Source organism: Cygnus olor, chromosome 2, assembly GCF_009769625.2.
Source record: "Cygnus olor isolate bCygOlo1 chromosome 2, bCygOlo1.pri.v2, whole genome shotgun sequence".
NCBI classification, from domain to species: domain Eukaryota; kingdom Metazoa; phylum Chordata; class Aves; order Anseriformes; family Anatidae; genus Cygnus; species Cygnus olor.
The window spans coordinates 7366208-7393059 of NC_049170.1; the positions used below are offsets into that span (position 1 = coordinate 7366208).

General features: G+C 43.2%; 1 protein-coding gene and 1 long non-coding RNA gene across 8 annotated transcripts in view; one reads left to right on the forward strand and one right to left on the reverse strand.

The window, feature by feature from the left end:
* Positions 1-2897: 2897 nt before the first annotated feature.
* Positions 2898-8918, reverse strand: LOC121064561. Of its 2 annotated transcripts, XR_005816551.1 has the most exons (4): positions 8199-8918; positions 6899-6946; positions 5037-5125; positions 2898-3051 (listed from the first exon to the last, which is right to left on the reverse strand). It is a non-coding gene; the product is annotated as an uncharacterized LOC121064561 (long non-coding RNA). The 2 variants fall into 2 exon arrangements; XR_005816550.1 differs by having other exon boundaries at positions 6899-8918.
* Positions 8919-9054: 136 nt separating this feature from the next.
* Positions 9055-26852, forward strand: part of GALNT11 (polypeptide N-acetylgalactosaminyltransferase 11) — a 45483-nt gene continuing 27685 nt past the window's right edge. For 3 of the 6 annotated variants that reach the window (XM_040546219.1, XM_040546222.1, XM_040546223.1), the window contains exons 1-2: positions 9087-9203; positions 24068-24400. In XM_040546219.1, coding sequence (XP_040402153.1) covers positions 24106-24400 — 295 coding nt within the window. In that variant the 5' untranslated portion in view covers positions 9087-9203; positions 24068-24105. Of the gene's footprint in view, positions 9207-10216; positions 10237-15675; positions 15865-24067; positions 24401-26852 lie in introns of those variants that run through there. The other 3 variants (XM_040546218.1, XM_040546221.1, XM_040546220.1) reach the window with 3 other exon arrangements.

Below are 26852 nucleotides of genomic sequence, written 5' to 3' on the forward strand. Positions count from 1 at the left end.
TATTTCCAGAAGAGTCCTGGAAAACCAGCCCCACAGAACCACTTGCTAGCATCGAGTACTGCCACTTACGGTTGGTGAAGAGCCATGCCAGTTTAGAGGCAAGAACAGGATTTTAGTTTATCTCATCCTTATTACAGTGTTCTTCTCTCTTCCTTGACAAGACTATTCAAGAAAATCCCGACTCTTCTAAATCTCCCTCATGCCAACTAGCTTAATCTCAGACCTTTAAAATATTTTATTTCCACTTTTTTCTTGTCCCAGTTTTCAGGATACTACTAGGTAATTATTAGCATTTCCATAACAAGGAATACTTTTACCATTTTCTGCTTAAATGTCTGCAAATGCATTTGAATACGAAAAGCTCTACCTGAAAACCAGGACTCTTGTGTGAGTCTGTCCTAGTAGTCAGAGCATTGCTATTTGGGGAAACAGAGATTCTGTTCATGGTTCTGGACTAAGAAGCATTAAATCACACAGGCCATACGTGCCTTCTGCCTACACAGCCACTGCTGCCTCCAAAAGAAATGGAAGTAGGCACTAGAACTGGAATGGCAGTCCTTAGGAGCAGTGATTTTTGACCCCAGAAATAGGAACAGAAAGCCTCGCTCCCTAAGGCCTTCCTCTTTGGCTTGGCGCCTTGTAGTCCTCCTTTCCCCTTCGCAGAAATAGTCCCTTTTCTCTTGTCCCTTCCCTGCTTCTCCTTCCTCTTCCCAGCAGCCCCAAGCAAGTAGAAATTGCTGTAGGAAGAAGAAGACAGGAGGTATGGCTGCTTGTGGCAACTGCAGTTGAGACGTGACTGGAAAGGGCAGGTCAGGGGGTCCTATAACTCTCCAGGTGGTCAAGGTGTCTCTGGTGGCAGAGACATCTGGGTGAAGAGGGAGACACCTCTCTGCAGTTCTCCAAAGCCTCTCCAAGCCTTCCTTCCACCTATAGTATCCACAAAATACTGCTGCCCTCTTCCAAACTGGGATTTCCATGCGGGATCCCCATCACCACCCTCTTTGTGACTTCTCTTTGCCTGTCACCCAGCATCCCCCAACCCCTGCTACTGGAAATGTTACTCAAAACTGAGATTCTTTTTATTGTAAATGGCAATTAGACCCTAAACGGCACTGCTACCAAGCCCCCTTCTCCAGCTTTGCAGCTTTCTGTAGCTTCCATTTACCATTTACACTTTATTCTCCTCTATCAACACCTCGGATGTTTTATCCTGCTCTGACCATGTACAACAGAACGAAACAGCGGAGCTTTATAACACCAGGGGGCATCTTACAGCCTGCACAGAATGTTACATTATCCCCTTGTCCAGTGCAATATCTGTCCAGGATAGATTTTAGCAGTATTTATCTTCCATTTTCACCATTTTCCTTAGGCTATATACTTCTTTCAGTTTGACATTTTCAGACAGTGCAATAATGGCTTCCTCCGGGCATTCATTTAATTGCCTACCAACAATCCTTCACTAAAATCATTAACACAAAGGTCATGTTATTTGCATTAGGGTTTTTTTAATAGTCCCAAAAATTATCTTGAGCTTTAAATATTTTTTAAATGATAAAATAATGAGTAAATGTAAAAGTAACTGCACAGCACTTTGATTCCGCATAGACCAATTAGAACATTCGTTTTCTACTTTGTTTTCATCATTTATTGAATTCAGGCTTAAGGCATTTACAAAACTTACATTTTAGAAAGACTGCTTTTGGTAGCCTCCTCTAGCACATTCATCTGGTAAACCACAAGTCAGTAATGCAATGAAGAGTACATTGCTGATGGCGATTCTGTTTTGTTTTGTTTTTTGTACTGGCACTGTGCCTACAAAGTGTAAGAGAGGTCAGGTGTCCTTGTTTGTAGTGACACATAATTGCCCAGTAAGAAACTGTGTTTGGCCACAAGTGCTTCTAATCTAAATAGATAAAATAGATACAGGATGCGGGGGTACAAATTTACCACCGTACTGCACATAATAAATGAAGTCATCAAGCAATAAACCCAGACTAATAGAGGGAGCCTTGAGGGACAGTCATGTCTCTAACTCTTGTCTTCTCAGCTGTAAGAATGTGATTTCAGTTTCTCACATATACATAATAAGATGGGAAACACAACTATCTTTGAATGTCACATATTATCCTTAGAAAAACAATACAAAGATGAAGTATATTGCTAATATATTTCAGGCTTCTGAAAAAAAAAAAAAAAGAAAAAAAAGAAAAAAAAAAGAAAAAAAAAGAATGATCTAGTGTGTCAGTTTCCAAATGGTTGTATAGTTTTTCATGAAGATTGTAACATCTTGAAAAGTTTTTAGTGGGGGGATTACACAAACAGCAGACTAGAATGACAGACTGTGGAGGGAGAGGTGGAAGAAGAAAGGGTACAAGACCAGTTCACCATATCCATCTGTGATTCTGTGATTACAGCAGATAGTAAAGTTGCTACAGAGCAGCAGGAACTGCCTCCAGTTGGTTATGAATCAGCATAATTCTGTAAAACCAAAGGAAAAAATAGAACTAAAATGAAACTACGAATATTACCAGATAACCCTTTGCCTGTTACACATACTTCTTTTTATGCTTTTCTCAGTGCTAGGAAAGTGAAAGCTCCACCCTTGAGAACGCAGAAAATTAAATTTCAGTATGAAAAAAAATAAAGGCTCAGCATCCTGTTGTACAACAGCTATGGGACTCAAGGTTAAGATATTCCTTGGTGAAAGATACTAGGAGGATTACACCAGCTATGAGGAAGACTTAAAAGATGGCAGCACAGACGTGCCACAACTCAGGCCCTAGCATTCTTGTCTCAGTTTGAACTCTGTCTAGCCCCTGTTTACATGACATATATAAAGGTCTTGGTTTCCAGGCTTCATGAAACCTGAATCTTTCTCATTTACTTACCTATGAAAATTAAATTTCAGACATTTTCATCAAAATAGGAAGATGGAGTGATGCAACAGAGTGAGCACTGAAGGACTCCATTCTATTTTTCTCTCTCTGGCTGCTCTGCTGGATGACCTCAAATAAACAACTTCATCTTTCTGTGCTTTAACTTCCACATCTGTAAAAAGAAGACAATGAGACTGATCTCCTCTACAAAGAAATTATTTTCCTCTTCTTACCTGGGTGTAAAAGCAAAGGTGGAAAGAAACTCTGGGTACGATTCTAAAATAGTTCATTGGGAAAATGCCAATTCAGTTATGAGATTTCTGGGTTTTACTGATTGTTTTCATTCTCAAAACTTTGCAAAACAGTCCAAAGTGGAACAGAAATCAGCCCAGGCTGGCCCAGACCCTAAGCTTGTGAAGTGATCTGAGCACGTTGAGCAATGCTGAACAGAATCTTTAGCCAATTACCTCCCTTTACAGATTCCAAGGAATGTTTTATTTCAGGAAAATGACAGAAGATGTAACATCTTGCTCCCAGCTCTTAGCAGTGAGAACTTCTGAATACCAAAAACAGACAGAATTTTGTCAGCAACATTTCAAAGCTAAAACACAACTTTTCCACAGTTCTGGTAAGACTCTACAGAAAATATCCAAAAAAAGTCAAAGCATGCTGACTTATTTATTAAACAAGCCCAGCCCAAAAGGACAGCATTAGTGCTAAAAATTTATTCATCCCAACTGGAAAATGAGAGTTATTTTAAGTGCTAGAGGCTGTGATAGTCTGCTTCCTCCCCCACGTCCCCAGCCTGACCTTATGATTTCTATGATAATCCTGCTCAAGCAATAACCACCGGTGGCAGACGTGATGGATGTGTCTGGTTGTGATGGCTGCATCCGTCTCAAAGTGGATTTGGTGGAGACAGACAACATCACACCAGCTGAAAGCTAATTTGAGCAATGCGCCCACCTAACCACAGTTGATGAATGTCCAACTCAAGCCAAATCTGGCAGAAACTAATACCTGCAGCTGGTATGCAAATATGACTATTAGTCCATTGTCTTACCCCATAAGTGGTGAGCAGCCCAAGAGCCCTTTGAGCTCACCTGCACAGCAGTGGGCTGTTTTTTTCTTGAGTAGGGCTGCCTCTCGAGGTTACACCTGCTGCAGAGATCACTCAACACTGGAAGGCTCCTTTCTGCAACAGACCCTCGGTAACTAATAGCTTGCTAAACTTTGTTTGCTAAGATCATATCTTAGATCAATTGTGCACGTGTAATGCTTTAGACATACACTGCTGACCAAGTCTGGGACTAGGACTGGATCCAGCCACACCGAGGCTCTTCTAAGTAGGAGTTTAGAAAGCAAGGGGGTCCTCTCTGAACCTTGTGACCCCGAGGAGGGGCTCCCCAGCACATCTGACTTACCCTGTCCTCCATCCTGGAAATAACCTAGTGTACCTTGCCATGAATGGAACTTTGTTAAGATGCATAAACTTTGTTAAATCGCTACTTTATAGCAAATACACCATATTGCAGCTCCTGGCTTCCAAGTGAAGCGTATATCATTTCCACCTGCGACAGAGAGTGAGAAGAAAATTCCTTCTGCTTTCCAAGTCATCTACTTATCATTCAGCTTTTCTACTGATTTTTCTTTCTAATTTCTTTAGCCTGAATCTTAGCCTAAATTCTCCATTGGCAAGTTCTGCTATTCTAACAAGACCAAACTGGTCTGATTCACAGAAGAGTGTGAAGTCTGGCATCAACCAAACTTGTTTTGATTTACCTTTGTGAAAAAAATATATATATATATATATATGTTTTCAGTTACAGGATCTAACAGGTTAAAAGTCGTTATTCTGGTGGCTTCATCAGCAGTATCTGTGGTTGCCCCAGAGCTCTTACCCAACACGTATCTTCTAGGCTTAGGGATTTATGAAACAATATTCACTGTCACTACCCATCAATGCATCATTATACTATGTACTGTGAATGTAAAGTTTCATGTAATCATTATTACAAATAACATCGGAGTGTCTTAAGAAGGTTTTTTGTATGTAATCACCTGTCTTCTTCCCCTAAATCAATACCAGTCAAATCATCTCAATGGTTTGACTACCTAAGGAAACTTAAGGAAACAGCATAATAAAAGCAAGTTTACCTTCTGGTACAACCTGGCAAACCTCTAAGTTCTGACACCTAGACTGAAGTGTCCCCACGTAGATATCTTCATGTGAGTCTAAGTTCCTCCTAGGGTCAATAGAGAATTTCTCAACACAGATAATAAGTGGAGAGTTATACAGATGTTGAAAAATACACTGATACATTTACTTTAAGGCTATCTGAGTAGCTTGCTACATCAGCTGTGAGCAGGGTTCAGCTTGCTAACCATCAGCTTAGTTACAGGTACGATGGTCTGAGAAATCAAAGATGCCCCCATGAGACTGACAGATATGATGGGTTTTTTGTTGTTGTTGTTTCTTTTTTTAAGGAGACCTGCATCTTCTTGGAACAGGAGCTGGAGGCCAGGTACGAACCTCTGCAATGCCTAACATGGAATTAGATGCATGCATTTATGTAACTAAATCACACATTAGTTCTCTACTGAGTATAAATGGATCTTAGACATCTGGCTCACATGGAGACACCCACATGCTGAAACCCAAATTTAGGTGTTTTAGTTAATCTGCCAGCTGAACCCACCCCTTTACTTGGAGATTTCCTGAGCTGGCAGCTGCATTAGCATTATGCTTAACGTGCCTCAAAGGACATTTTTTCCATGTCCATTTCTAATCCGCTCAGGAGGACATTTATGCTTTTGACCTCCATGATATACTTGCAGCAATTTACAACTGTGACTCAAGAGCAAACATCCTTTTGTTTCTTTTAAATTTATTACCTGAAAATTTCACTCAAGACACCTAAATCTTGTGCCACAGGAAACACAGAATTCACTTTTTCAATAACAGAAGACTTTACACCATTACCGTGCTCCCTCATACTCCTTTTCCAAGTTAAGTTGTTCTAGTTTATTTCAACTATTTTTAGAGAAGCAGTTCCACAGGTCTGCTCAACTTTGTGCTTTTCTAAGGAGGCAATTCATATCTTTAATCAACCTGTCATTTTTCTTTGTACCTTTCTTGGTGCTTTAGGCAGAATTCCATATAATAACATTCAACATGTCCCAGCACTTCAGGTTTTACAACAGTATCGCATCTTATTCTTTGTTCCTGTCCTAACATACCTAACATCCTCTTAGCCTTTTCACCTACTACACAGCACAGGACTGATGTTTTCAATAGACTAGCCACAACAGCTCCACAGATTCTTTCCTGTGCACTACTAATGAATTTAAGGGTATGTGGGATGAACTTGTTCTACGGGCTTTTCCTCAGTAGTAGGTAATAGTCTCTCTCTTCTATCCAGACATCTATTTTTGCAAAGCTGTTCAGAATATAATCTCTTTGAGATCTCCCCTAACTTTCAAATTTGCTGAAAATGGCCCAAGAGTTCAAGAGCGTTTGAGAAGAGGGAACAGATCAGACAAACCCATATACATACATATTCTGAATTTTCATTTGACCTTCTCTCTTATGGAAAGTGGGTAAAAAAACCTGTGATATTTAACAAAAATAACTGGAAGGAAAATTCGGCGAGCAACCAGATATGTGTCCTGTTTGCTTAAGTACTCCAAATAAAATGTCCAGTGCTTTCAAGGGCTTGTTTATCCATTCAAAAGCGTAATCATGTAGAAACTCTACTAGGCAATGCGCAGACTATGCCTTCAGTCATGAACAGCCCCTACACAAACTATTATACAGGAAATCACTGAAACAAATGTAATTTATCCCAGTTATTAAAAGAACAGTTGGTGTTTCCTCCAGTCTCCTCCATCACAGCTGGTCAACTTTTGTTCTGAATGATTTGGATTTAGAAGAATAATATACATTAATTCTATCTGGGGATATTCCTCTTCTTTTTCATAAAGTAAAGAGACAATTTAAGAAATTAGACTGGACTTACAGAACATTTTTTGTAGCTCAGTGTCTCTTCCTCATATCATGTCTGTGTCTAAGATGTGCCAACACAAGGAACATTTAATCAATGAAATTTCAGTGCTTGAGTACTTATGGATCCTAAATTCTGACTATAAGCCATACTGACAGAGTATTACTTCAGGTTGCTATTTCTAGCCAGCATTTTTATATGAATTCTTGCCCCTTGCTGTGAACATATAGGAAGTGGAGCAATTAGTTAACACTAATGACTTATTGTAGAGCATATTAAACAATTGGGCTGGAAAGATTATCATTACCAGGGATTTTGAGAAACGACATGTCTCAAGGTCCTTACAGTGAATGACATTAAGAAGTAGAAGTTTATTAATTGTTAATAAAATGATAATCCAGGCACCAAGGAACCTCTTTTCAGTAAGAAATTAAAATAGCTATTTGGGTAGATTAAATACCTGGAATTACAGGGTAGGCAAGAACTGTCCAAACTAGAAGGACTACAAGGATAATCTTTCTGCAGAAAGCAGACAGCATATGCACTGAAGCTGCTTTTACTTGAAACAGCTTAACACACACCTACAATCCTCAGGCTAAATTATTACGAATGAGAGATCAAAGCTGCATATTAGCTATTATGAAATAGGAATTATGAGAAGCTGGCTGATGGGGTTGCTAACTATATGGCTATCTCATTTAATTGCACATATTACTTTCATCTTGATCGCTGCTGCCTCCTTGCCATCTGCCAGCTAGCCCCTCCATGGACTGTCACTCCTTTTTTTCTCTTACTGGAGCTTCTGATTACATGCTGCCCTTTTGGTCCCTGTGCTTCAATGCTATAGCTAGTTTTTTTGACAAGTTCTGTTATTCTGCTCTGTTTGTGTTGTTATAAAACACCTTGTTGTAATGTCTGTATACCAGGGCCAATATGCACCAAATAATGGACTCAGGTGTGTCAACCTTGTTTAATTTGCACTTTACTAAAATAAAACCTGCCATCCTCAAAATGTCATTCAGCAGCTATCAAAAGGTGCAGGCAGCTCAAGTTTTTGCATGTGGGTATGCTCAGAAAAGCTTCCAGTCCTGACTATGTTGAGGAAGTCAACACTTAGTTCATTCCTAAACCTCGCCAGGGTTTACAAACTCAACATGCCTTCCAGTATCACTCCTCAAAGGACACCCACCAAGTCAGGTTCTGCACAAATACAGACGAGTGATGAAGCTGCCCCACCACTCTTTTGTCTGAAAATCAGTGGTTAGATCACTTTCTCTGGATCTGAAAGATCTGAGGGTTCAACACTCCTTTCCACCTGGCAGGATGTCAACTCTTGTCCCTGTAGGTGTGCTTTAACTGCCACGCTCAGGTTATTTCAGCATTGTTGTGGTTGATTTCTCCCAGCTTTCTCTGTCTTCCTGCCGAACTGCTCCATTCTCCAGGTGATAATCACTGGGGCAGAAGTATAAGAGTGATAACTTTGTAAATGAACAGTTGGGGCCCGATTTCAGACTTTTGTTTTCTAAGAAACTAACCCATCAACCTCTACAAACCTGTTCTTTCTCACAGCTTAGTACTAATTACACAGAGAAAGCAGAACAGTTTTCAGAGGCGCTACTGAATATTCTCTGCTAGGACTGCTGCTAGTGTCAGGCAGGTATTTGCAGTTTCATCAGGGCATGAAATGAGTCCCACACGCCAGATAACTCCACGGCAAGGAAACCCACGCTATTTAACCCAAACATCCCCTGCTAGCCTGACCTCCAGCTGTCTCTTTTCTCCCCTTCAGAGCCCTACAAGCACTTCCAGTCACCCTTTAAGACCACGAAGCCTAAAGCAGGCATCTCCTGAGGGACTGGAGAGGGTTTTTGCCCTCAGAGAAAACTGCAAGCGAGCTCCTAGCTATCACCCTCAGGGTGCCCAGCGGGCTGTGCAGAGGTACAGCAGCTCGGGGGTGGCAAAACCGAACAAACGCAACCCTAACCCCGGGGTGGGGAGACTGAACCCACCCAACCCGACCCCCTGCGATGCTTCGGAGCCGCGCACGGCTCAACGAGGAGAAAAGGAGGGCTAAAACCCTGCCACAAGCCCTTCGCCCGCAGCGCTCGCCATCTTCTCGAGCCGCCTCAGCCCCCCCTGTCATGGCGGCCGCGCCCCGGCCGCGTCACGTGGGGGAGGAAGAGGAGGAGGAGGAGGAGGAGGAAGAAAAAAAAAAGGAGGAGGAGAAGAAGGAGAAGGCAGGGGTTACGTGGTGCCGCTGTGGGGCGAGCTGCCGCCACCGAGGGCAGGGGGCGGGCGGAGGGACCATGCCGCCGCCGCCGCGGTGAGTGCGAGGGGACCAGCGGCGGGGGTGTGAGGGGCAGCCCCCGGGGGGGAGAATGAGGGACGCAGTCGATCCCCGGTTGCCCCGGGGTCCCTGGATTTTTATCTCGTTTGTCGTTCCCGTGGCTTCCAGCGCGGGCTCGGCGGCACCGCGGCTCCCTTTCCGCCCCCCTCAGGCTGGTTCGCTTGGCTCCAGCCCTCGTCGCTGCCGTGGGGGATTTTCCTCTTCGGTCTGCGGCTCCTGGAGGGGGCTGCGGGGTGGCGTGGTGGCAGCCGACAGCCACAGCCCCCCCCCCCCCCCCCCCCCCCGCCCAGGTTACCCGGGGGCACACGGTGCCTGTGCCGCCACCTGCCCGGTGTCGCGGTGTCGCCGTGCCACCCCGGGGACGGTGGCCTCACAGGGCTCGGCAGTGCAGCCCCTGCTCTTCCCAAGGGAAAATCCCCCAAATCGGGGCCTGGTTTTGCTGCTGCTCTGCGAATAATCTGTGTTTTATCCCATCTAACATGTTGGGAGCACAGCTTTCTGCTTCAGACAGCAGTGAAACCTCCTCACGCCGGGGTGCTAACTACACAGGTGGGCAGCAGCGCTCGCTGATCCACCTGATTTCTCTTAAAGATGCTTTTCAGCTAAGATCCCGTCCCATCTGTCCTTACTTACAGCAGTCTGTAAGTGACGCGAAATATATCGAATACTTTCTGATCTAGTATCTGCCTTTTATTTATTTATTTTATGGATCCCATCTTAATAGGGAACTGTTCACAGGCATCCGTGGTTAGCTTAAGCGAACCTGAGGGCTCAGGAAGGGATGGCACCCAGCTCTCCTGGCTGTATTTCTGCCCTGCTGCTGGCTAGAGAACCTCTCTGCACGTATAAAACCACCTGGCTGGGATTCCTAGGCCTTGCTGTATCATCCTAACAGCCCAGGTGGTTCCAGATAAGAGGCTTTTGATTAGGAAGTGATTGGCCTCCCCCAGTAAAACCAGCTCTGAAGAACTGCGTGCCTTCTGTGCGAGCTCTTCCTCGTCTCTGGGTAAGATAAGCTCCTGCAGAGTTTCAGGAGCTCTTCTGCAGCAGGGAAGGGGAGAAATAGCACTGCAGCTCTAATGAGCCTTCATCTCACAGCCTCAGAGGAGGAAATCAGCAGGCGACGTGACATGTTTTGGGTTAAGTGATTCTCGCTGCAAGTTTCAGGGCCTGGTGCGTGCCTTCTGCTGCCTGACCACTTTGCTTTGGAGCAGGTGTGTCGATACTCTGTTATACATGGGTGTAAAACTGGAAGGAATTCCTGGTAAGGTACTATGTTGATGGGAATGGGTGAATTTGGATCGTCCTTCTCATAGTGGTGTAAAATAACAGTAGGTGTGATTCAAGCTTTTTCGGGGAAAAAAGCCCCCAGAACAGCATGGTGAGAGAAATAAAGGTGAATTATTAATGTAGAAAATTGTTCTGTACAGAGTATCTTCGTGATATTAAGCTCTAGAGAAACAAAAGTTTTTTGTTGCAGGTAAAGGGCATCTGTGTGGAGCAGGGCAAGGTGTGGGTCAAACAAATGAGAAGAACAGAAGTATCTGAGCAGATGGTAGAAATGGGGAACTCGGGTCTTCAAGCAAAAGAAAATAGCATACAGCAGGGGTGGAAAGAACAGAGGGAGGGTCACTTTTACTTAAGTTACCTTACCTTGGAACATACTGTAAAATGGTGCAGTCTGAGCATCCATGTCTTGATTACTGGGACAGGAAAGTAAAGGGAGGCTTCCAACTTAACGGACAAAGTCAAATTTAGGGGGCTTGGCGTTTCCGGAGGTCCCTCCTAACCTCAATCTTTATGTAATTCTGTGAAACTGAGGAAAAGTCATTGTTCCTTTCTGTGACAGTTCGGTTTATGGCCTTCCTAAACTGTTCCGTCTGTCTGACTAGGCGGTACCACAGCTATGGGTATCCCCTAAACTCAAGTAACCTTCATTAGTACATTTCATTTTGGAGAGATGCTGCAATACAACTCCGTTTCTTGCTGTTAAAGAGCGAGAATAGGCCCGTGTATTTCAAGTGCAGAAATTCATGTGTTTTTTTTTCCCTCAAAAAAGTATTACAGGGGTGAAGTCTGTTTCAATCCATGTTAGGCTGTGGGAGATGGAAACTATCTTGATCCTTATCTGAGGTTTCATTTCAAATCATATGGTGGCTTATGGAGATGAATGCATCTGCTGTTGCAGCTACTGTGTTAATGTATAAAGTACTGCCAGTACAGAGTCTTTGGCTGTTAAACCAGTGTTTAGCAGCATGAGAAAATGGATTTGTTTGGCTCATTTTGCATAAAAGTTAATGGTATCTACCACATCTTTCAGCTGTGCTCCAGCACGTTTCTCATGTGAGTCAGCATTGTGTAATTAGTGTAAATACTTTATTGTGAAAACCAGTAATACAGTACAAAAAAAAAGGGCAGAATTAGGAAGCTGTTGATACTGCTTCAATCAAAAGCTGACTTCAAGCCTACGAAGTTTCAGATATTGTTTTATGACCTTCTGAACTCCTTCACCAAGCTGTGAAAATATAAGCCTGTGGGTTAAACAGCTGATGGTGTTACCAAAATAGAGAGTATGGATTGAAGTGCCTGTAAGAGTGATGTGCTATATCTCAGCCCTTTCTTGTGCAGTCTAGTGTTTTTTGCAGCCAGACTCTTTGCATTTTTGAAACTGGACTACAGCGCTCAAGGGTGAATCAACTTTTCCACTCTTTCCAAACCCCTAATATGGAGAACCTCAGACTTTCCTACTGTCTACGTTATGCTTTATTATATGAGCAAGAAATAGACGTGCAGGCTAGGGAAGAGACCCCACTACCCTGTACTGCTCACAGGTGGGCACTTAGATGTCTTTGCTGGCTCTAAACTGAGTTCAGGGCAGGTGAGCTGTTGAGGTTTTCTTTCTTTTTGGTGGTAGTAGCTGTGCAAGGTTCTGCATTTCGGAGGCTGAGCATTTGCTCTGACTGACAGGTGATACCTTATCGGCTCTGCTGCGGTGGCTGTTGGCATGCATGGTCTCTCTAATCCCTCTTGCCGTGGAGCAAGCTACCTGAACAAAAATCACTTCTCTTGCCGTGTAAGAGGGAAGGAGTACGTGCATAAAGAAATGTAGCAGAGAGACTAATGTGAGGTAACCGCTTATCTGCGGTAACTTTATTGTGTAATTCCTGAGACTTGAACTGTAAGGTGCAGCACCGTTCAAGAAGTCAAATTTTAAATGGACAGGTTCAGCTAACAGACTTGCAGAGGCATGCAAAAAGCAGGGTTCCTCAGTAAAAGGTGGCTGTATGCCGCGCTGACTTAAACAAATGCTTAATGACTGCTAAGAGCATGTAGAGGTCTTGGTTTTAGTGTATCTAAAGCTGTCCAAGCATTGCTTGGCTAAGTGGCATAGATTTTCTTGTGCAGACAAGGGTTAAATTAGATGCTTTAGACCTCAGAGGTGGGCTGAATTAAGAGAGATCCTCTTCCAGGAAGCACAGAACTCTATCCTGTTCTGACGCACAACTCCTTATAAATCAATTTTTATAGGTATTTTGACTATTTTGCTAATTTCTGAAGTGTAATACAAGAAGAAATGATTTTATGGGTCCTGTTGATACCTCTTATGCATTTGTTAGGGAGTTTGCTGTTTAGAAGTGCTTTCTTTAGTCGTCTGTTTCTTGGAATACCTTAATTTTGTCAGTTAGCATGCCTTATCTCTTGCATCAGCAGACACTGAGACTTACCGCCTGTGAACCAGGAGAAGACTAAGTTTTGGATTCCATGCTTACCCTCTGTGCTATCAGTGCGTTGGAAACCGTGGCTTCTACTGAAATGGGAAAATGAAAGAACAGCAGATCAACAGTGCTATTGCAACATCCTCGATTTCAACATCGAAATCGTGAGAATGTTTTCTTATTAAAAGCATTGGCAATAGATAAGCAGAAGAGAAGTGACCAGTAGGGGATGGAGAAGGAATTTGCTTGGAAGAGGAGGGAAGCGTGTCTGTACAATCATGTAGAAGGAAATGAAAGAAAATATTAAGTATTGGCATAACTTGCACAAGTTTGCTTTCCATACAGACAGTGTGAAATCTGTGTGCTGGTGATTTATCACTCTAATCCAGCAGTTAAAATCCACAATTTTTTTTCGGAAACATGCCCATAGAAGGTCTGTGTGCTGATGCATTTGGAAAACTCCCTACCCTACTGTCAAATACAATATTTAGCAATATAACCTTTTATTAAACTTAATAACTCACTTCAGATACAAGTGAAAGTGTTTTCATTGACTCCGTTTGTAGATAGGGTTGTAGCAGTAAAGGTGGGTACCTCTTTTGTTTGTATTACTGGATTTTATTAAGAAAGGGGAAAAGTGTGTCTCCTATGCAAGAGTTCACAGGTAGGCTTTTTGGGGGAGAAGCAAGAATGAGTTCTTGCTCTTCTAACCCAGAACTTCACTAGATATTTGTGTTATTTCTGCTTATTGTGGCTGCAGAACCTTTGTTGTGTTTGCCTTAATGCATCGTTTGGGTTTAATAGGAGGGACCAAGACAATGAGTTTCTGAGGATCTCATCAAAATCCGTAGCAGAGCAAATAGTTTAACCAGAACATCCCATGGCTCCATCTGATGCCTTAAACATGTGGGTGTCCTGGTTCAGTCTGGGAACTGAAGGGAGAAGCCTGAGGGTACAAACCAACTCCGGCTTCCTCTCTCGTATTAATGGCTTGAGGCAGTGAGAAAATGGGAGAACTAGAGAGAAACTAGCGTGCGGAAGTGACTTTTAACTTCTGTTGTGAAAATAGATCCACAAGCAAGAAGATGGGAGGGTTTCTGAAAAAGTTCCTTACTGGAGGGAAAAAAAAAGTCCCTTGTTATGCTGTTCCAAATGGTGTGGACTCTGTGCTAAAGCTTGAAGCGAAAAACTCCAAGTGACCTTTGTTTCTGGACAGGAGAAATGCAAATGGTCACTGGGTTCAATTAAACACATTGGTTTTAGCATTCTTTACAGTTCTACGTGTTTTAGCAATGGCTAATCATGCGGGAGAAGCCAGGCTGTAAGATGTGGAGGATCTCACTAAGATTGTGCTGTCTCTTCATCGTGCAGAGTACCTCAGCAGGAGTTAACACTTCCGAGCAGCTGAGAAGGATTTGATCACAGGTGTGATACGCCAGCTTGTGTGGATTTAAACCCTAACTTGTTTTCACCTTGCTCACAGCTGTGGTGCTAGGTTTTGACTTTCTGTTTTAAACGAATACATCTCTGTGTACTAATATCAGTTGCTCAAGCTCCATGGAGGTGTTTGATGCAGGGCTGACCGAAGTGAGCTGCACGGGCAGACTGCAGAGCCGCAGCGAGTAGCTCACCGCCTCCTGTTGCCTGCCTGTGGCAATTTCTGGCATCTGACTGTAAGTGAATGCAACGCGCCTGGGCTGCAAACATAGCACTGCTGTCATATTTGTTTATGTAAGCTTCTGCATTTTGAAAATAAAAATCCTCCAAAAAAGAGAGAGAAAGGAATCAGCCTTGTAGGATTTGTAGGAAATAGGCTCGGAAGTCTGAGTGAATTCTGTACCCTGATGCTGTAGGGCAAGGTACAGCTTAACCATCCATCCTCATTAAGTCAGCATCACAGAGTTCTTAGTTCTGTAGGAAATAAAGTAATTGCAGCAGCTTTGCATTTTATTCAAGCTCAGGTATAGTTTTTTAGGAAGTTTCTAGTCTGAGTTTGCAAATGCATATTTTATATGCAGCTGTTGATTTCAGTACTGAGTTCTGCACAAGGGGGTATCTGCTTGGAAGTAATTGCAGAATTGGGATTTGCAAAAAAAAATATCTATGGTCAGTAGTCACAGGCTTAAAGCTGAGCCCAGTCAATTCCAATTTTCTGTGCCTCACTGCAAAGTGCTTCAGTGAGGTCTGTTTTATTGCCAAATTTCCTGCCAGCTTTTCTGGTGGGAGGGCTGCCAAATTAAGTTTCTATTTTTTTATTTATTTATTTTTTTTAGAACCGGATAATGTTTTCACTTTTCTTGTAGAAAGCTGGAAGAAAAAAAGCTCAAAGCACTTTTGATTAAAAAATTTTCTAAAAAGATGCATTTGGGCGGAAAGCATACCTAGAAAACTGCAGTCAAAACGTGGAAGTCTTAAAATTGCTAGTGATTTGGAAAATCGGGACTAAAGGAGTTTATAGAATTTGTATACAAACTCAATGATGGCTTTCTCTAGTATTACTGAGGTCTAATCCACTGATGCTATGATGAAAGATTCCTTAGAAATACACTCACTGGTTATGTTTCTCTAGTTAGTGGCAGTAAAATGACCTCTTTTTTTTCTTTAGTTTAAAAAAAAAAAAGTACTAACAGTGCTTTTTGGGGCAGTCTGTGCAGTGAAATGAGGAATAACCTTGTCGAGTTCGTGTCCTGAACCCCCTCCAGATCAGCCTGTTGTCATAGGGAAGCTTGTGTTTGTTACCCCGTTTCCAGTAAGGACTTGGAAGCGGCGCTCAGCAACAAAGTGTTAAGTTTCAGGCTCAGCGTTTTATTGTTCACTGAGAATGAAGACACCAACTGGATTTGACTGCTACTGCAGTGGATTTGTTTTCCCTATGTAACCTTGCACTGCTTCTTTAGTGCCGGCTCTTCTGGAAGAAGGTGAGCGTTTTCCCGTTCAGCTGTTCGTGTAGAAGCATTTCTTATCTACTTATTTTGCATGCACATCTGTATTTTTACTCTTATTTTGGTGAGCTTTGCAGACATAATATGCAAGGAACAGCTAGGTAGGTTTTAAACATTTGGAAAAGGTATTAAGCAGCTTACTTGTATGTAGTTGACCTTGTAAGCTCGCTTACCTTTTGCATTTATATATAGTGCTGGGGGGTTGTTGAACTAATACTTAGATATGTGGATCTTTAATCTGAGAGACGCATCAGAAAAGGAATTGTCGGTGTGGTTTTTATTTTTAATCCTGACATTTTCTAAGCTATACGTGAGAAGGAAGAGCCGCACTGCAAAGTGTACGCACCTTTCTTGGGAGACAGTACAGGAACATTCTGGCTTCCTTGAAAGCTGGCTTTGCCAATGAAAAGAAAATCTCATTGTTTCAATTGGCAGAAAGCAAATATCAGCAACTAAAAGGAAGAAGGTATTTTAGGAGTCCATGAGCGGCACGACATGTATTTCTGTGCCAGATGGCTGAAAGCAACGTCCAGCAGAGCAGCCCTACGGTGCAGCGTGTTTGGTGGAGGTCCCCCTAATGCCATGCGTGCAATTGTCTTTTAGGAAACAAGTAGCTTTGGAGGGAGAAGGGGAAAGAGGACACTGCAGCAGCATGAAACTGTCCATGGTATAGCACTTACTTATTCAGTGTTGAGCACTGGGATTTTGATTAACTAACTAACTGTCTAATCCAAGTGTACTTGCTGTCTGTAATCACAAACTGGACTGCTATGTTAACTTCCAGTTTAGTGTTGTTTTTAACCCAAACTGGTGTTCTGTTAGGTTGATCGTTAACGAGAGACACTGACTCTTATGAAACTTCTTCATTCCAAACTTCTAGCTGTTTTTTGCATGAAAATTGTATCCATAAATGAGAACCTTTTTGAGATACTCTTTCCTTGGACAGGAGAAATATGCAGGGAGAATGCTATTTGTTATCAATAAACAGAAAATCCAGTATGCTATGTTGTTGATGAAGTGAAAGATGCTGAAAAATTTTAAAATACCTTCTTCTGCAGGGAAATATTTGAAGTGGAGATTTAAAAAGAAAAGCTTGAATATGTTTCCATTCACTTCAGTGTGGCAGCCTTTTAAGCAAAGCTTTTTCTATGGGCGTTGAGAAATTCCAAAAAGCTTGATAAGAGAAGTTATGTTCCTGGAGGAGGCATTCATTATATCGTTTGCGGATTTAAAAATAGTGGTATGCAGGATTTATCCATCTGTGGTTAAAGTCCAAAAACTGAACTACGCATCACTATATGTTACAAGTGAATCATTTGACAGTGATAAAATAGGGAGGAGTGGGAACCTAAAACCATAATTTTTTTTAAAATATTATAAAACACTATGCTTTTCGGACTTGTGTACTCATAGTTTCTTAGGTCTTCAGCAATTGATGCATCTAGTCTCTGTGTCTTGGTATCTGTGAAGTATTATTGGAGTAGAACGTTATTGGTATTTTAAGATGATTTTTCCGTAACGTGTTGATTTCAGCAGGATTTATTTTAGCTGGTGTGACACGGATTTCCATAGCTGTGCTGAAATGACTAAACTGTTGGCTCCCAAACCTTTTAAATTTGCATTTAGAAGTGACTTGCAGCGGCTCATTAAAAATAGATTTTAGTGTGTCATCTCATTAAAATGAAAGGGAGAAATGATCTTATACAATAGGACAGCCTGTGGTCTGCGGTATATTTCTTTGCGTGAGGGTTGCTGTGACTGAAGGTATATCAGCCTTGTTTTTAGCTCTTTCCTTCTTCTAACTTGCACCTCGGTGGACAGCCTGGCTCTGCTTTCCTGCTCACGTCCTTGCAGGTATGAGCAGGCTGCTGTTAGGTCCTCCAGAGCCATCGCAGAGCAACTGCTCCAGCCCGTGACCGTCTTGGTGGCCTCCGGTGAGCTCGCTCCAGTTTATTGATGTGCTGGAAAATCCCCAGGTGGGTACCGTGGTCCTACAGGGGTGGTGTGCCCGCATCCCCATCCTCCCGGCTGCACTCCGGCTGATGCTGCCTGCGTGCTGCTGACTGGCATTCAGCTGCATCTCCTGGGTTCTCCAAGCTGTGTCATCAGCCGGGGAGTTTCTGTCTCAGCTTTTGTCTGTGCTGAGGCTGCTCTGGCCTGTTTCTCCAAACAGTCTTTATGTGAGCAGTTACATGCCTGTGTTGTGTCAAAAATAGCCATTTAATTCAGAAAGTGTGATGACCCATCCCTTCTGTGAGGCCAAAAATTAATGGCTGTTCTTGACTAAAAGCAAGCAGGCAGGTAGATGAAAATTTGTGCTGAAACAATCCAGTAAGAGGTTTCTTAAGCTGTTAAATTAGGTTTCGTTAGGTTTAGCTTTTAAATTAGAAATGCCTCTAACTCGTGTTCTGAATGTGTGTTCCTTCTAGTGGTGCGTGCTGGAGTCCATAAAACCCTGCAGGAAAAGCAACCTAAGGTGTCCCTTTTTCATCCTGCTCGTCTAGTAACCGTCTCTCCCTGGTGACTATTTGCGATGTAAGGGATGCCTGGAAAATAAAAACCCAACACATAGTTTCATGAAACCGCAGCAGCTGTGGGGAATGCCATCTGTGCGTGTGATGGGTGTATTACCGGGGTGCTGCTGCTTCCTGATCTGGCCTCTGTTCGTTGTGCTGCTAATGCTGTCTGCCAGTGAGTCAACAAGAAAATAGGAAAGCCTGCTCATGCTGGGGCTTCTTGGGAAGAGCAGCGATGGTAGCTGTCACGTCTTGGAGGCTGAGAATTGTATAAGGAGTTAAGGCCATTACAAGAGCAAAATCTGCATTTGCAAATAGTGTTACCTTATCTTCTTGTTCTGCTTCTCCCCCCATCCCCAATAAATAATGAATTAAAAATTAAAAGCAGCTGTAGAAGGTCACGTAGCAGTTTATCCTGATGCTTTGTAGCAAGATAAAAATTAGTTTAATGATATTTTACTAGAATGCTCTTTAGAAATGAGCATTATACACATCTGTTCCCTGCCTTAATAGAGGTCCAAAATACACAGGCAGACTTGCCGGAAGTCTGGGTAGTATGAGTTGTATCTCTGTCATCCCTGTATTTTCTTTTTTTTAAAGAAAAGCTGTTCTTGGACAAACTACAAGCGGAGTTTCAGGTTTTCTCAAATAATTCTGACCGCTGCTTCAAAAATCTTGAGGTTAATCTGATCCTCTGTTTGACCTCTGACAAACATAAGTTTTGGCACAGTCCTGAAATATCCAGTCATACGGTGTGTTTACTAAACTGCTGAGGTTAATCCAAGCAGATGTTGGTGTTTAAGCAGTGGCTGGACGTAGAGGAAAAGTAGCTCCAGGCTCTTTAAGCCAAAATACTGTGAAATGTGGCTGGCATTTTTTTTCATTACAAATATCGAAGGCTCGTACATTGGGTCAGTGTGAGAGCTGCGCAGGTTCCTAACGGCGCTCTTCCAGGCTGTCTGCGAGAACAGAGTGTAATTGTTGGGCCAGTTATTAAACGTAAATGTTACTGGGTTTGATGTGTGGGTTGGATTTCATGCTGGTTCTAGAAGAAACCCACAAGAAGTTGGTGCGACGTGGAGAACCCTATTGCACAGTAATTGCTGAACCTTGAGTCAGGCAGGTAGGCTCCTGCGTTTTCTTCTTCTCTGCAACTGATTGACTTTCGGAGAGTTTTACTAAGTTACTTACACTTAATTTTTATTTTATTTTTTTTAAAGAGAGGTATAAATGATTTACTGCTTGTGCAAGGAACTGGGATTTCTGCACTGGAATTTGTGGGGATTAGAGAGGAATACTTTATTCCTGGCATTCTGTTGTGCAAACTTAGTTCCAAGGCTTTGTCAAAGTGGGAAAACTGTCAGACGATACATACGACAGTCAAAATGGAGCAAGATGGGAGAGACTGTAAATCAGAATACTTGTTAGAAATGCCCAGAATGCTGCGCATTACAAACGTCATCTCTCTTGAGCTGATACCAAGGGCAGCTCTTAAGAGCATGGACTTCTTTCCCTTCTCGGTCACAGCAGTTGCCTCCAAAACGGGCTGTAATTTCCTGATGCAGGAGATGCTGCCGCCTCGGATGATTTATGTCTGTCTGGATTATGGATTATGTTCTGACAGGATTCCTAAGTAGCCGGGTGCAAACAGCCCTAAATCCTGTGCATTGCCGCTTTGTTGTAAACGTTAATGAAGGCTTGTAAGATACTTCAAGGTGTGATTGATTTATTATTTGCTGTGACAGCTCCTGTGTTGCTGACGGAGGGGAACTGTCTTCTGTTCAGTCTGGATGTTCATTCCCTGCATGCGTTTCTGGGAAAGAGTTGCTTGAGGTAGTTTGGAAACTTTCTTTTGGCAGCTGCTGCTTTCCAGAAATTGAGAGGCAAAACACTTTAGTTCCCTCAGATCTAATCTGAGTTACAAGTAAAATCGGTGAGGAACTGTATTATTAAGTTATTCTTGATATGTTTAAACCATAGGGGTTTGGTTCTTTAGGTGGCAATTACTATTTTTGCTTGCATTTGATTAAATAGATAAAAATAGGTTTTAACTGTCCTGTCCAAATAGCAATTTTGTGCTGACCGGATTGGGTGTTACTGTATTTACTACGCTGGTGAAAATTATTCTTATGAGCACGTGGACATTGTCTGGATAAGGAAAATCTGGTTTTTCAGTTTGTTGTTTCTATCTAACTACTTAAACCTGCTAGCTCTGCTTGCATTACCAGAGGTTTAGGGCCCCTAAATTCAAAAATACACAAGCAGCATGAGAAAAAGATTATATTTGGGTTGAGAAAGATATCAACACTTTGGGGGAAGGAAAAAAAAAGTTTGGCTTCGCTGAAGTTTCAAAATCCTGCTTGGAGAAACCAGCTGGGAGAGGATGGATGTTTTTAGACAGCCACCGGCGAGCTGCGACGGCGCGTAGGCAGTCGGAGACGGTTGTTGGTAAAGCAGCAAAGTGTGTTTGCTGGAGAACCTCACAGGATGGGAGGCGAAAGGAGCTGGGCAGGGTAAGTTTATTCGCTGGGTCCAAATGGCTTGCAGGAGAGAGCCCTGGATAGGGAGGGCAGCGAGGTAGAAGTGGAGGCATCCGTGACTGTTTCCTCCGGGTCCTTGTGACCGGTGTTAAGTGTTCAGTCCTCCCTCTGGAGAGCCATGCACGGAAAGGTAGGGCTGAATGCTCTCCTGGTCCCTCGGGACAGGTCCCAAGCAGGACTGGTGCTGCTTAGGGCTTGAAAACACGCTGCTGCCTCTTCACTAACACAGACCTGAGAGAGACATCGTGGTTGATTTAAGACTGGAGCATACAGCACTGATTCAGACCGTGACTTCTGCCGCTGTTGAAGTGGTAGAAATGGTTGAAATCCATCAGAGAACAGTTGTGTAAATGCTCACGTGCTGGTAAATCAGGTAAGCTAATAAGCCCCGCTGGGCTTTTCGTAGGCAGCGTTTGCGTTTTTTTCTACCCTGCCTCCAAAAAGAAGCCTCTAACAAAACAAGTGGATCTTAAAGAAAATAAATAATGAGTCTGCGTTTTCCTGCCAAATGCATTACCAAATGTCTTGGTTGAATAGCAAGCTACTGAAAGGGCCTGGTTTTCTGCATCGTGGAGGTTCTGGCATTTATTTTAAATGCAGCATTTCAACCTTTGTACCCTTTCACCAAGCTGCAAAACAACAAAGGAGGGGAAAGGAAGGTGAAGCAGTCCTGCCCTAGGAAAGAACACGTGGAAATGCTGTCGTGCTCAGGTTTGTGTTTGCTGCTGCTGTAGCAGTGATCTGGTAGGTGTCCAAGAGCGTGCTGTCAGCCCGCTCAGAGGGCTTGCTGGAGATGGAAGGGATGTACAGCAACCTTTTCGCACTGGTGATTACTCATTTCATCCCTTCCTTTTTCATCCGAGTACGTCTGATCTCGGGCACAGCAAACTTGCTTTGGTGTGGCTGGAAGTGCCTCAGCAGCACTGACACAGATCTGTGAAACACATCTGGGAGGCTGTGGAGATGCTGTTCCGTGCTTATCCCTTAGCTGGGACAGCAAGGGTGAGATTCGGTTCTCCTGTGCAAGCTGCTGTGTAGATGTGTGCCTCCATAGCTCCCAAATGAAAAGGTTGGAGGAACAGCTGTTGGCTTAGAACATCTCTGTCTGCTGTGTAAGCGTGTGCCACAATGCGGGGCTGTGCATCTGTGTTACCATAGCGAACGGGAAAACAATTCTAGAGGTTTTGAGGAGCGGAATATTCGCCTTGGACAAGTGGGACAGCAGCTGACCTTCTTGTGGCCCGGCAAGAGAAAGCTGGCAAGCCCCCAGATCATCTTCTAGGATAAGTATTAATTGTCTGCAGGCTGTCTGGCAGGAAGAATTACTATGATGAGAGGATGTAGCTGTTTATCTAATCTTGGTCCTTTGCAGCCTCCTGTGCTTTTTTTCTGAGCCTAGATTCGCCTTGGTATGATAACTGACCGCTGTTCGCACAGGCAGTGAGGTACTGGGGATCGGTGATCTGCATCTCTCCAGCTGGTAACCCCTTCTGCTAGCTAGAATGAGGGTTTTTTAATCATTTTAGCCCCAGAGCATTTGTTGCCTGACCAATTTCGTGGCCCTACAGTTAAGCAGCGAGATTTGTGTGTGGCAGCGTTAGAGAGCCTGTTTCACAGAGCATGCGATTCATCTGGACGCGCAGGGTCAGCGTGAGGTTTAAACCCCGTTTAAGACCTTTTTAAGCTCCTTGGGCATAACTGCTGCATAGACTGTTCCCTTGCAGAAGTGAGGAAGTTTGACGTGGTGAGAATAACAGGTAAATTATTTTTGAGGAGGTTTTCTGCTTTATTTAACTGGAAACTTTCGTTTCTGGAAGGGAGACAATGACTTGGTGCAGTCTGTGAAAGTGGACTTTGAATTTTTGGATGCAGGTCACTTAGGACTCAGAATTGGGCTGCCAAAATAAGTGGGATCTTTATAGATTTCTTTGGGATCGTGAGCACCTTCTACTTCTGTTTAGTAGTTTTCCATACTGAGAAGGAAATAATCTGTGCTCATAAATATTGTTGTGGTCTGTTCCTTGCCAGGCTGACCTGAAGACTTCTGGTTGTTTCCAATTTCTTGAGAAGTCTGAGAAATGCATTAGTGTAAAACCCTGACCCCCACCCCCAATACTTTCTCTTAACACAAGCATTTTACTAATTAAAAGATTATTAAATATTTTCCTGGCTTTTTGTTACTGTGAAAAAAATTCATTCTGTTGAGATAGTGATGAGAGAAATCTAATTCTTTGAGTTATTTTTTTTCCACCGTTTTGGGAACTGAGCCTTGTTTAGACATGAGAAACTCCAAAAAGTTTACCTGATTCTCTGGGGCTGTAAATACAATTTTATGACCAGTTTCACATGCTTCATTCCAGGGATTTGCTAGCTTTAGTAACTTGAAAAATACTTTGCAAAAGTGCTGTTAGTGGAGGGATGCCTACAGGAGAACTCTGGGTTGTTTGCTTCCTTCCAGCTCTAGGTGGGCATCTCCTCCAGAGTCTGCAGGAAGCCAAAGAACTACTTTAGAGCTTTTTGCTCTTCCCCTCTTCCATATCTGCTTTCTCTATTTTTGAAGGGAAAAGTATCTGTAAATGCGACTGTCTTGGTACTTGTTAAATTTCATCCTGTGATTTCTGTAGTTTCTGGGATGCTCGTGATGATGTCCTTAAATATGGAGCAAGGAGAACTTAACTAGTTAGCTTTTTGAGTCTGTGTTCTCTCGTCCCGTGTTTCGGGATGGGAACTGAACCGGAAGAACCGATTCCTTGTGTGTGGTATGCCTGGTTAAATACCGTTCTTTGTGTGTCTACATTCATTTAAACATCTCATACTGCGGTGGAAGAAATATAATTATATAACTGCTATGAGGGAAAACTGCTTGTTTACCTTTGAGTGTGATGTGTCATTGGGCTATTGGTGGTTGTTCCCTTCATTTTTAAAGGCAATAGTGTCTATGTAGATTGAGCAATTGCGGTCATACTTTTTGAGTGGGAAAGTGAAGAGGCATTTCATTCTTAAGGTCTTGCTTGAAGTTACAAAAATTGTTTAACAGAAGAGTAACCTAGAGAATGAACTTCCTAAGAATAAACCTCAGGAGTTAACAGGCAGCGCTCTCAATGTGTTTTTATTCTCTTTCAGGTAATTGAGAATGGGTCCTCAACGATGCTAAGTCTACAATGGGAAGTGTCACGCTTCGCTATTTCTGCTATGGGTGCCTTTTCACATCAGTGACCTGGACACTTCTGCTCTTTGTTTATTTCAACTTCAGTGAAGAGAATCAGTCCTTCAAGAATGTGCCCGTCAAGGGGCTGGAACCTCAGAGGCCATTTCCAAAAAAATTCTACCCCCGTTTTACCCGGGGGCCAGTTCATTTACCTGAATTGCAACAGAAAGAGAATAAGATTGGAAATCCTCTTGGAAATCATGTCCAGGACCCAGTTAAGGGGGAGGTAGACTTCTCTCCTGAAATGGGTAAGTGCTTTTTAACGTTGGTGACAAAACTGAAAACAGTAGCAGAAATGGAATTTGAAGGTTTCAAATTTAGAGGATTTCTGGTGCAAATTGCGTAATGAAGTAGTTTTGGTGTTAAAATATAGGTAGTACTAGTGGCTCCCTTAATTAGAAATTATTTGAAATTTATTCTACTATGTGTGATCCAAAATATACTATTCCTAACACTTATAGCTGTGCTGTGTGTTATTGAGGACTGGATTGCAGCAGGGTGTTTACCCTTGATGTAGTTCTTGATTCTGGAAGTTTCAATGTATTTTTCTTTCATATCTTGCTCCTATATTGATCGGGCTCAAATACATGAACTTTTACTCCCCACAGAGGAGCTCTGATCATATGCAACACTTAAAAATAGCTTGATAACAATACACAACGAAGAGGACCCATTGATGAGAAGAACATCCTTGGAGTATGAAATCAACGAGAAAAAATGTGTGGGAGACAAAATTACAATGAAAGATTGAGATGGCAGTGGTGAGGGCCAAGTCCTGCTTATTTTGTACCAACAAAGGTCTGCGTGTTTCGTTGGAACATATTTCATCAATGAGATGATTTGAGTTTGTCTTCCAGACTTGCCTTCCAAACTAAAATGCTTTGTTTATTTAACTGCTTACAGCTTAGTTTTGTTCTCTGCTGTGTTTGAATTTGTGTTGCATTAGCCTGCAAACTTTCTTTAAGTCTGGAGGTACATGCTGAGCATTGCAGTATCAGTATCTGCTGCTTTTTTGGGGATTACGGCACAGTATCCTCCATAGCCAGGAGTTTAATACTTATATCTGACTGATGTCTTTTGTCATTACTTGGAATGCTGCCTCACCAGCTTCAAAAATTTGTAGGCCTTTGCCGAACTTCAGTTCATGAGTTGCACATAGACTTGTGTGCATATGTGGAAAAACGCCCTCCAAAACAGAAATGCCAATTTGCATTGCCTTGTGGCATTTCAAATGTTTATCAGTTCACTGCAAAACCCACGAGAGCCAAGTGAGGTGAAAGCCAGTCCAGAGGTGGCCATTTCTTTCCAGCTATTCAGTGCTGGCCAGGAAAGAAATTAGAGCTTTTTGACTGAGAAGTCGCTTGATCTTCAAACAGAGTGACTGGTTTGGCTGGTGAAAGCCAAGGGGATTTTTGGTGCCAGGATAAGTTGTACATGAATCATCAAGAGACAGCTGGCTCTCTTTGAATTAGATCAGGTGCTGCAGGAAAGGGCTTCCTGTCCCTGTCGGCTAGGGTGGTGATAAACACGCAAAGCAAAAAAAGCAAAAGGATTGGCATATGACAACCAAAACCACCGATCTGATGGGGTAAAGTCTTCTTTATAAACTTCTGAGATCAGAATAATTCTGCTGAAGTAAAGCCAGAAGTGTTTCCGTTGCAAACTTTATTTTTCAAGGGCCTGTGTCTGCTGTTTGGACTGAAATCTTCTGGGCCTTTTGCGTGCATTTTGGATGATGTTCTTCATAAGGATGTTTTAAAAGCATTAGCATTCCTTCTAGTCTATATTCAGAAGATCAGAAGGAAGTAGTTAGTGGTTGGGTATGGGAGGATTGTAGAATGAAGCATTTGGTATGTGTTTAAGCTTGTGCTTTGTGTCAAGGAGATGTCATAAGTCGACCCAGCATCACGGTGTTCCTGTGACACTGAGCATGTAGGAATGATTGAGCTGGGTGTCAGAAATGACAAGCTGGAAACTTCATGCTAGAAATGCATGTAGTTCAAAGGAGGGCCATTATATCCCTTTAAACCTGATGCTGTAAGAGAGGCACTGCCGTTGTGACAAGACTTAGAATCACAGAATATCCCAGGTCGGAAGGGACCCACCAGGATCGAGTCCAACTCCTGGCTCCACACAGGACCACCCAAAACCAGACCCTGTGTCTGAGAGCAGTGTCCAAACGCTTGATCTCTGTCAGGCTCGGTGCCATGCCCACTGCCCTGGGCAGCCTGTCCCAGTGCCCGACCACCTCTGGGTGCAGAACCTTTCCCTAACCCCCAGCCTGACCCTCCCCTGTCCCAGCTCCATGCCGTTCCCTCGGGTCCTGTCGCTGTCCCCAGAGAGCAGAGCTCAGCGCCTGCCCCTCCGCTCCCCTCGTGAGGGAGCTGCAGGCCGCCATGAGGCCTCCCCTCGGCCTGCTCTGCTCTGGGCTGAACAAACCCAGGGACCTCAGCCGCCCCTCACACATCAGGCCCTCATTCCTCCTCCTCGTGAGGCAGCCTGGCCACAGTGGGAGCAGTGATCTGTGACAGCTTCCATCACCACCAGACATGCGATGTGGCTATATCCAATGTCTTCAGCAGGCACTGCTTCCCAGCACTTCCAACTTGGTCCTGCACAAATGTCAAGACCTTGTATTTGACAGCGTCACTGCATCATCATTGCTGTACTTGAGACTAAAAGTGCCAGGGTAGGAAGTGT